The sequence below is a fragment of the Hyaena hyaena genome, unplaced genomic scaffold, assembly GCF_003009895.1.
Source record: "Hyaena hyaena isolate Hyena2069 unplaced genomic scaffold, ASM300989v1 scaffold_70, whole genome shotgun sequence".
NCBI lineage: Eukaryota > Metazoa > Chordata > Mammalia > Carnivora > Hyaenidae > Hyaena > Hyaena hyaena.
Window position 1 is genome coordinate 3518565 of NW_024080701.1, and position 11655 is coordinate 3530219.

The window sequence follows — 11655 nt, forward strand, 5'->3', positions numbered from 1 at the left end:
CTCATAATAAGAAGTCCGCTTCAGATCCCATCTCCCTCTCTCCGCCCCTCCCCCACTTGTGCTCTATGCCTGAGGGCGTGTGCTCGCTCTGTCACTGTCTCTCAAATAAACAAATATTAAAAAAAAATTTTTTTTAAAGAAATACAAGGCAAGACCAAGACACTGTTACAAACCTGAAAACTGAGACAAAGTTACAGGCTGGAAGAGATCAAGGATAAATAATAACTAAATGTAATATGGGATCCTGTAAAGGATCCTGAACAGAAAAACAGTATTAGTGGGAAAATTCGTGTAATTCAAATAAAGTCCACAGTTTAGTTGGTGTCATTAGTTTCCTGTCCCTGATATACACTATCGTTATGTAAGATGCCTAACATTAGGGAATGCATGAGTGAAGGATATAAAAGAACTGTGTTATTTCTGTAAGTTTTCTGTAAGTCTAAAATGACTTCAAAAGAAAAAGAACCAATACTGAAGATGTTTATTTATTAATACAGAAAGGCATTAATAATGTATAAGTTAGTAGAGCAGGTTCCAAAACAGTACATATAAAATCTTATTTTGGTTAAATACTATATGTATTTATATGAGGGTAAAAATCAGGAAGAATATGCACTAACATATTAACAGCAGTGGGTAGTGAGATTTTAGCATATTTTCATGGAATCTGTATGTTTGCTTACTGTATATGAATAATATTCTTAGTGATATTTTCCATATGGGGGGATTTTTTTCAATTGTAAACTTAAAGATATTTTACTAAAACCTCAAAAACTAAAAAAAAATCTATACCTTACATTCCAGTATTCTAACTCCAACTCTTCTAGGGTACTCAACAGACCAATAGCTTGTTTTCTCCAGAAATGTAGCAACAACTGTAACTGTGAAATAGAGAATATCTAATGTTCTATGGTATACCTGAGGTTATTTTCTCCAAGCAGTACTAAATGAAAAACATAACCAAAAATCCTGGATATTTACTGCAATACACCAAACAAAAAACTTTTCTGTGTTACCTATATTATGGGAAGTCAGAGAATTAGTTCCTTTCAAGTTTTTGACAAATACTTAGAGGAACATGAGAAATCTGACAGTCACCAAAACCAAAGGGATCTTCTAGTTCAGGTCTCTCATTTTACATATGAAAAAACTGAGTCACAGGGAGAAGTAAACTGGCTTTTCCAAGATCAAATAGCCAATTAGTATCAGAGCCAGGAACAGATTTTAGGCAACCTAACTCCTGGAGTTCAGTGCTCACTCTACAACCAAATATAAGTACACAGTTCTTTTAAATCTGCCCTCCAGACTAATCAACTCCACTTTGTTAGTAAAACAAAACAAGTAACATAGTTTTGCCTTGTTTTTATTTTTTTCTTCCAAATGTCTTAGTCATTGCATGTCTTAGTGTGAAGAACTAATATTTTAAAATGTTATCTTTATATTGTTGGCTGATTTGGGCAGAATATCTGGGTGTTGATGCCTTTAATGCCCTCTCCAGTGATTTTACCAGTAGCTCTTCACTGTTCTATCCCCATGAGGTTTTATTCCTTAAGGTCCATCTAGCTCAAGGCCCTCCTCTGTGAATGCTTCAATGATCAGCCTAAGAAAATTCTTCTCCCCTGTAACTCCAATACAGCACTTCCTAAAGAAGGTACTCGTTCAGTACCTATACCTCTGACAAATAAGATTAGTTATCATTGTATATGCACACTTAGCCTCTCCAGCAAGGCTATAAATTCCTTGAGGGGAGAGCCATTGCCTTCCAAATCCCTGTATCCCCACAGGCCTACTACAAGTACTTAATAAAAGTTCTCAGTCATGGGGCGCCTGGGTGGCTTAGTCGGTTAAGCGTCCGACTTTCGCTTAGGTCATGATCTCGCGGTTCGTGGGTTCGAGCCCCGCATCGGGCTCTGTGCTGACTGCCAGCTCAGAGCCTAGAGCCTGTTTCAGTCTGTGATTCCCTCTCTCTCTGACCCTCCCCTGCTCATGCTGTCTCTCTCTCTCTCTCTCCTAGAAATAAATAAAACATTTAAAAAAATAAAAAATAAAAAAAATAAAAGTTCTCAGTCATTGCCGAATGTTATGGACTTCTTGCTAGAGAGAACAAAGCAAATGTTGGCATTAAGTCTTCTAAAACTATAAGATTCTTATAAGAGATAAAGTGTAATTTTACTTTTTTATGAAGGCTTTTTCATAGATGATTGCCATATCTATGGGAAATCTTTTTTGACTAAGATTTGTCTTTTTCTCCAGATAAGAAAAACAACACAGGATGTATTTTACTGGGTGACACGTTCAGGGATTATTGGTGCCTGGAGTAGGCTTGATTTTCCCATTTGTTTGGTTGTTTTTAGTATTCTTACCCATTTGAAATAAGAATAAAATTAAGAATTTTTAATTTCAAGGTCCAGAAGGAAATTTTTTTTCCAACATTTGGAGTTAAATGAAGGCTTTCCTAACTCACTGTTCTTTAAAAACAAGTTCTCACAACATTTAAATTCCCAAACATTCCAAACACTTTCCTCATACCCATGGAGATTAAAGATATGTTCTCAATTCTGACCCAAGGACTTGGATACTGGCTTGGGAACATCATTATGAAAAAGAAACTTAATTTTAATAGGTTACTTTTGTTCAAATCACAACTTGGCCTTCCTTAGACAACTGCCTGACATTCTACCAGGCTTCAGAGGCCCTGTAACTCTTTTTCTAATTCTTCTGTTTTAAAGTAGTAACAGAATCTGGAGGCTCTAGAATTGTTCATGTAAGTACTGGATTAGTGTAACTGGAATATCTCCAGGTACCAAGAAATCTTTTGGTTACACAGTTTTCTTGTAATACTATTTGACAGATTCATAAAACTTAAAAACAAGTAAATAATAAAAACCCTACTTGATAATCAGTTCCCTAATCCTGTCTGAATACTTCCTCTGAGCCCATGTCCATTCTTACGGTTCATAATTAACACAAAATCTACCTTCCTATAACTTTTATTCTATGCTGTCTGAAATAATCCAGTATAATTTAATCTGCTCTTTCAAATAAATGAAGATAACCATTAAATCTCTCATCAGTCTCTTCATTCTGGGACTACACTAGAACATAGAAATTAAAGAAATCTGTCCATCCCTAGAAATGACATTTGGCCATCTCTAATGACGTGGTGTTCAGACCATTCTCCATGTTGATTACTTTTATGGAACATCACCAACATGTCTCTGTACAGAGATGTGGACTGTTTCTTACCTTCCTTATCCAGGGCACTAAACTGCTCTTTAATAATCACATTCTTTTTTTGGTAGCCATATCTCATTATGACTTAGTGAGTTTGCAGATAACCAAAACCTTTAGATTGTTCGCATATAAGAGATTTGGTCCTATACACAAATATCTAGTCCTAGGTATAAGATTATATTTTCAACACAATTAACTTCCATTTTGTCAGTTTTGATATAATATTCAGCCTACGGAGATTTATTTTGTGTGTGTTCTAGAATGTATTTCTTATCCCTGACAGCTTTGTGTCGTATACAAATATGATAAGTAAGTATATTATGCCTTCAGGGCCTTTGATAAAATAACCCAGGGTCAAATACAAAGTCATATAACAAAAAAGGCCCCTCTTTTTTCTTTTCTATTAAGATAATAAACAAGCATCCTGTCAAAATTTAGCTTTTGAAAGCATCCAATCTCTTGTAAGCCTTTTTCTTCTCTAATCGTAGGTTCATGCTCCAATTTTCTAGCTCCAATTTTCTTTAAGGCTCTCCTTAAAGTCTTTGGATGAATGAAATCTGCTTTTCTAAACTGTGGAGTACACATCTCATATTCTCTTTCTACTCTATTGAAAATATATTTGCAAATAAACTAAAATTCTTTTTTAGACTACAAGGTACAGTATGTGTGTATATAAAAGTAAATGGATGGGGCACCTGGCTCAGTTGGTTAAATGCTGACTCTTGATTTTGGCTCAAGTCATGATATCACAAGCCCTGCATCAGGCTCCGTGCAAGGAAGCCTGATTGGGATTCTCTCTTCCCCTGTCTCTGCCCCTCCCCTACTAATGCTTTCCCTCTCTCTCAAAATAAATAGATAAACTTAAATAGTGAAATCTTCAAGGCAGAAACTTAAAAAAATATTTAATGAATAAATAATAATGGATAAAAATAAATAATGGATAAATTAATAGATTTTTGTGTTCTCAAGTCATTCTAGCTTCTCATAAATACCAAAAGTTCAAAGGCATTTTAAAAGGTAGTCCATAAAGACAGAGCAAGTAGTCCATAAAGACAGAGCAAGTGGTTAAGCCCCACTCCTCCAAACAAGTCAAATAGACTTTATTCTGAAGAATGGCATTAAGTAAACTATTAGGAGACTTATTACATTCAAGTGATTAACAGCAGACTCCATTCTCGACAGGGCCTATATCATTCCCGGATACCAAAGAGGCACTTAGGGAAGCACAATAACTCTTCTACAGTCATTCACTAACATTTATCTAGTGCAGCATATTTCCATAAGCACTTAACTTATTATAAGGTGCAACTTAACATTTAAAAAAACGCTGCTCCAGGGTCGCCTGAGTGGCTCAGCTGGTTAAGCATCTGACTCTTGATTTCGGCCAAGGTCATGATCTCACGGTCTGTGAGAGCCCAGTTCGGGCTCTGCACTGACAGTGTGGAGCCAAATTCAGATTCTCTCTCCCTCTCTCTCAAGCCATCCCCCACCCTAAAAAATAAACTTTTTTAAAAAGGCTATATCAAATACTTTTAAAAAATAAACTCATCAAATAACAATTGTTTCTTCAATAGGAGGCATGTTAACTCAGAATACCTTAAAAGAACACACAGGAATTCAGAGTAAATCACCTGAGACTACAGAGGTCTTAATATTTTGTCTTTAGTCATCTGATGCAATGAGTTAAAGCTTAAAGAAAACTTTCACAGAGCACAGTGTATGATTAACACTTGTAGAGAAGGGGGTAAAATGATGGCAAGGGAAATCTGAAATGATCCTCAAGGTCAGCCCACATGGGCAGGAGCTTCATCCTACATTACTAATTTATACACCTATCTATCCAGTCCCTCTCTGCAATACTGAGGACAAAACCCTCTTTATTTTGCAGGATGATGTCTGCTATTAAAACATAAACAGTCAATCATCAGCACCAGCTCATCAACACTAAATCACTATTCTTCCCTAGACTATTACAGGTAGTGACACTGTACCTATCACTCTGACCTGCAGTTTTAGACCTCAGCTTGATGTTTGAGTCTGTAGAGTGTGATACTGAAAATTAGAATTTTCCTTAGTTGCCCACAACAGGAATTAGGAGATGGTGATGAAAAAAACAATAGGCACTATGCCCTCCTATGATGTGGTGACAAAGCACTTCAGTCAGCACTCAAGAGACCTTGGTTTTCATCCTAGTTTTCTTCTTCTAAATATGTCTTTACTACAGAAAGCTATGCTCTGGCCTAAAATGATATAAATATTCCAATTTCTAAGGGATATCACCACCACTGAAAATAACACATAACTTCTTATTCCTTCATCTACTATCTCAGTATTTTATTTTCTTAAGACTTTTATTTTTATTTTTTTAGATGTTCATTCATTTATTTTGAGAAAGAGAGAGTGCACACATACAAGCATGAGCAGGAGAGGGGCAGAGAGAGGGAGAGAGAGAATCCGAAGAAGGTTCCATGATCAGCATGGAGCCTGGCTCAGGGTTCAGTCTCACAACTGTAAGATCACCATCTGTGGTGAAACCAAAAGTCAGGATGCTGAACCAATTAACCCCAAGGTTCCAATTTTTATAAATAATCTACCATCCAATGTGAGGCTCAAACTCACAATCCTGAGATCAAGAGTCACAGGCTCTTCAGACTGAGCCAGACAGGCACCCCATCTCAGGATTTTATAATTTTTTTTAATGTTTTATTTATTTCTGAGAGAGGCAGCGTGAGCAGAGGAGGGTCAGAGAGAGAAGGAGACACAGAATCTGAAACAGGCTCCAGGCTCTGAGCTAGCTGTCAGCACAGAGCCTGACGCAGGGCTCGAACCCACACACCGTGAGATCATGACCTGAGCCAAAGTCGGACACCCAACCAACTGAGCCACCCAGGTGACCCCCATCTCAGCATTTTAAAGTCAACTATCAAAAAAATTCTTACCCATTAAATATCCAGACACATATAAGATTGTAGGTATTTTTTCCTTGATGTTCATAACGATTATTGCACAAACAATATTAAACATAAAAAACAAAAACCAAAAAAAAAACTAAGATCCCCTCATTTGGGGACAATATAATTTTGGGAGTAATGGAAATGTTCCACATCCCAATTTAGTAACAGTTACACAAGTGCACACATTTGTTAAGCCTCATCAGCCGATACGCTTACAATGGAAGCACTTTACGGTACATAAAGTATATCTCAATGTTAATTTCAAAAAAAATTAAAATAAATAAAAATTTCCCTTTCAATTTTAAACCTTTTAGCCTCATTATCTCTTAGCCTCCTCAACTCCTATTACCTCCACCTCCACTCCATCTCAGTTAATGTCTTCTCATTCATTAGTTCATTCATGCATGCATCAATAAAAATTTTGAAGCAATGTGTTAGGTACTGGAAACATAAATATGAACAAGAAACAGTTCATGCTCTCAAGAAGTTTACTATCTAGAAGGAAACACAGACAGTGAACAGGCAATGCTGAGGACAGCCTGAGACATGCTGCATACAACAGAAGTATGAAAAGGGTGTTCTAGGAACACAACAGAGACTCATCTAACCTGGTTCTACCATCACAAAACCTGATATGTCTCCATGTTCTCAAACTCCAAAACCCCTTACTTTTTTTTTCCTTTTTTAATAGTTTATTGTCAGGTTGGTTTCCATATAACACCCAGTGCTCATCCTCACAAGTGCCCTCCTCCATGCCCATCGGCCCCCTTCCCCTCACCCCCATACCCATCAGTCCTCAGTTTGTTCTCAACATTCAAGAGTCTCTCATGGTTTGCCTCCCTCCCTCTCCGTCGCTATTTCCCCCCTTCTTCTCCCTCACAGTCCTCCGTTACGTTCCTCCTAATCCTCCTATACGTGCAAACATATGGTAACTCTCCTTCTCTGCCTGACTTATTTGGCTCATCATAATACCCTCAAGTTCCATCCATGTTGCTACACATGGCCAGATTTCATTCTTTCTCATTGCCATGTAGTATTCCATGGTATAGATAAACCACATCTTCTTGAACCATTCATCCAATGATGGACACTTAGACTCTTTCCATGTTTTGGCTATTGTTGAGAGTGCTGCTATGAACATTGGGATACATGTGCCCCTATGCATCGGTACTCCTGTATGCCTTGGGTAAATTCCTAGCAGTGCTATTGCTGGGTCATAGGGGAATTCTATTGTTAATCTTCCAAAACCCCTTACTGAGCATAATGTTCAGTTCTTTCACTTATGTCAACATCATAACCTTTAACACCTCAAATACCACCAATTCCCCCCAGAATTCCTGCTGTGGCATTTCTTACACCCTCTTCTCCATGCCACATTCAGCCTGAACTCTAACATCAGCCTCCACCCTAATAAGCCCCCTCATTTCTCTTCCCATCCTCCATCCACAACTTCCCTCCCCCAATCACTACTCATTATACTAAATCACTGAGGCTGATCCTCAGTTATTCATTAAGAATATGTAAATACCTGCTATTTCAAGCACATACTAGGATATATCAGTGAACAAGTCAGACATAATCCTCGCCTTCATGGAGCTTACATTCAGACAGGAGTGACAGATATTTAAATAAGCAAATAAAGACAACATACTAATTACAAATCATAGTAAGTGCAGTAAGGAAATAAATAGGGTGGTTTCACAGAGAAGGATAAGTGGAATCTATCTATTTTAGACTTGGTAAGTATCAAGAAAAAGCAGAGGAAAAACACTCCAGGAAAAAAGAACAGTAAGCAACAAAAAGAAAGCACAAGTCCTGAAGCAAGATAGATCTTGTGGTTGATTTAGAAACTAAAAGGGCAGTACTGCTTATAGTGAATGGAAAGAAATAACAGGAAATGAGGGGGAGATGCAGGGGTCAGATCACACAGGATCCTGAAAGACTTCTAATGAGTTTACATTTTATTCCAAATAAAATGGGAAACCACTGAAGGATTTAGGCAGAAGACTGACATGATCTGGTTTAGTTCTAAAAAGATTATTCTGGCTGATCTATGCAAACTAGACTGGAAGAGGGCAGAAATGGAAGCAAAGAGACCAGCTAAGAGGCCATTGCAGTTGCCTAGGCAACAGATGGTGATAGGACTAGAGAGGTGGAGTGGAGAGAGAGAGAGAGTTGTTTGTGTTCAAGAGCTATTATGGAAGTGTCATGAGACAGGGAGAACAAAATTCTCAATTGGCCTCCCTCCTTTTCCCTCCCCAAACCTGGTCCTCTCTCTCAGAATATGACACAGCCACAGCCATGAATATTTAAACCAAAAACTGTAGATCCAGACATCATTTGTTTCTTCCCTTTTATCCTCAGGCCTAATCCATAAGCAAATCTTTTTGCTTCTACTATACTTCTAAAGTCTTTCTCAAATCTGTCCACTTCTCTTTATCTTCAGCGATATCTCTCTCTAGTACAAGTCACCATCAGCTAAGGCTTGGGTTATAGCAGTAGCTCCATAATTGCTGTGTGTTTGAAATATTTATCAGACATCCAAGTGGATATGTCAAGTAGGCAGTTAGTTGGATTTGTGATTCTGGAGCTCAGAAGTGAGATGACCTAGAGATATAAATCTGGGAACTGAACGCATGGTATGTAAAGGCACAGTAGTGGAAGAAATCACTTAGGCAGAGTGTGTTGACCGGGAAAAGAAAAGATGTTAGTACCATGCTAGGAGACATCTGAGATGGACTTAAAAAAGAAAATCCAGTCAAAGAAGACAGAAAGCAGAAGTTCAGTCAGACCACCCCACCAACTCTCTGAATTCCCAGTTTTTCTCAGTCCTTATCTTCTGAACCCAATAAACCACTCTCTCCTAGAAACTATACCCTATGACACCATACTACTCTCACCTCTTACCTGCTTGGCTGCTCCCTTTCTAGGTCTTTCTTTGGTTCTTCTTCCATGCTCTATCCCTGAAATTCAATCATTCCTATCCCTAGTCCTTCTACCTCCCTTCCCTCTCTCCTCCATGTCTGTCCCTGTGTGTATGTGTGTATGCGGAAGTGTGTGTGTGTGCGTGCACACACACACACACACACACACACACACTTTCCTCCTCAAAGATCTCCATTTCCCACAATCTCAACTGTCAACTCTATATTAAGAATTTCCAAATGTCTAGCAGTCTTACTCAAAGTGTGACTGTCCCACAGACCAGGATTTCAGAATCAATAGGGTATGCTTGTGAAAATTCTCCACCTCAGACCTATAAAATCAATTCCTCTAATGATTCTTAAGCAATGTCTTTTATAAATACCCAATAATTCATAACAATTATTTCGCCTTAATTGCATGTTAGGTGTGATTAGGAATTTGAGAGCCTCCATGCTTTTGATAGCAATATGACAGACAAATGGCCTGGGGTTTAAGAAGAAAGTTTTTTGTTTTTGTTTTTTTAAGAAAACAGTATAACCAAAGACAAGGCTAATGGAGTTAGTAAGACTTCTAAAGCCTTGTAACTGTCCCATACTTACTATTTTTGTTTTCCTTGCCTCCCAACTGTAGTTTATAATACGAAATCATTCAAATGTTAAAGAATATCTGAGCTTGTTTCATTAATAGCAAAGACATAGTACACTGGCAGACCAGTATCTTACTCTACTGTCAGAATAAACTTGAAGACAGTAGCTTTAAAAAGAAAAGGAAAGTAAAAAGATATCTGGTCTTCATCCAGATATGATGACCCTGTCTTACATCATCCTGTCTTGTATTAAAATTCTTTGAGCACTGGTCTGATCTGTGTCACTAAACTGTGAGTTCTCTCAGGCTATAACACTTGTCTTGGCATCTACCTATTGCTTTGCAAAACTCAAAGCCTTGCCCCCAAGAAATCTAGTATTTCTTGAAGTAAAGAGTTTGCAGCATAATTCTAGCTTGATTCCTGTACTAATCTCTAATTACAAATAAGTGGAGTCTAGATTGAAGAGGTTTTATTATACCACCTGGAAGGAATTAATTTATCAAAGTTTTAAATAAATTAGGCAATACAGAATTACAGTAACACTTCTGTTCACACAGTTTCTGTACTCCTTCTAGGATGTAAAAAAGCACAAGCTACCATTAAAACCAGATGTTTCAGCTGCTTCTCAGTTTGCCCTACCTTCTCATTTCTTACCATGTCACTTCAACACCAGCAGTGAAGTGAGGTTGAACTGCTATTTGAGGTGGAGGACAGTTGCAAGCACTGCTCTAGTTGGTGGCCAAACTCTTATTCCAACTCCCTCCCTACCTGGTCTCTATCTCCCAGCCAGTCGCTCCAGTCCTTCAGGTGGACTCTTCTGGAGCTCACGTAATTCTCTCAAACAGCCACGCTTAAGTGTCTGCATGATTAAAACAGTCCAAAAATGCTTTTATTAAAACTACAAACCAAAGAACTTTAGAAAGAGGTATATAGCCTACACTTTTCTATGTGCAGCAATAAAGACAAAGTGATAAAACTCTTAACATCAGGCAGCGATCAATATTTGGTTATTTCCTGTCTATCTCCCCACTAGATGTTCGGAGACATCCAGAATACTCCCTAATATTGTCATCTATCTCCTATCCTCCTCATCTGCTTTCCCCCTGGAGCCAGACTATTAACTCAAACTTGCTCACTGTCTCTACACTCCCATTCTTTAAAAATACAAGGGCAAAATATAGACTGCGATATTAATTGGTGGTATGCTCTGAATTGAAACGTCCGGAAGTTTCTTCTTCACCTTTAGAAAGAACAGATGACGGGTTCTTCCAATGAGGGTTAGGCCTGGGGTTCTCCAGATACTAGAATGAGGGACTACAATTCCTACACCCCATATCTTGACACGAGTTGACAGCATTCCCTGCCACTACCAGGCACCACCCAACCAGCTATGCAATATAACATTAAGTGCAGCGTCCTGGATTCCTGTCATCAAGAGAGGTTGGCACTGCGTCTATCGGCAAACGGCTTTTCCTCCAATCCAGTCTTAGCCCCCATACCTGACCATCTGATAACATCACCAGTTAACTCTACTTCAGGATAGAGACATGCTTGAAATCGTCACGACTAATAAATGACAAAATCATTCTATTCCGTAGACTTGGCCGGCAGGAATGTGGGTAATGACTAACTTTTATTCGATGGCTTCCTTCCAGATCAATCCATACGACTACCCCTCCCCTGAGCCGCCATAAAGGGTGAAGCCCGACAGCCTCCTGAGCGCGGTATGGAGAGACTGGAGGGGACAAAAGGAACTTGCCTACAAGGACTTACAGATGCCAGTAGCTGAGGGGTCTGCGGCAACTCCGTACTGACTTCCATCCTCTCCGCACCCCCGGCCTCCTCGTCCGCCATCTTGAGGGAAACTGACACCCGCAGTTCCAGACCCCCGGCCGGAGACGAGAGGAAACCTGTGGCCGGCCCAAGAAACACTGGGCGGGCGACACTTTTACGACG

The 11655-nt window shown here is 38.8% G+C and overlaps 1 protein-coding gene across 1 annotated transcript in view; it reads right to left on the reverse strand.

Moving 5' to 3' along the window:
• Positions 1-11633, reverse strand: part of UBR1 (ubiquitin protein ligase E3 component n-recognin 1) — a 137534-nt gene extending 125901 nt beyond the window's left edge. Inside the window, exon 1 of the mRNA XM_039232795.1 lies at positions 11473-11633. Within this exon, the coding sequence (XP_039088726.1) occupies positions 11473-11553 (81 nt within the window). The 5' untranslated portion in view covers positions 11554-11633. The remainder of the gene's footprint in view (positions 1-11472) is intronic.
• Between the last annotated feature and the right edge of the window lie 22 nt (positions 11634-11655).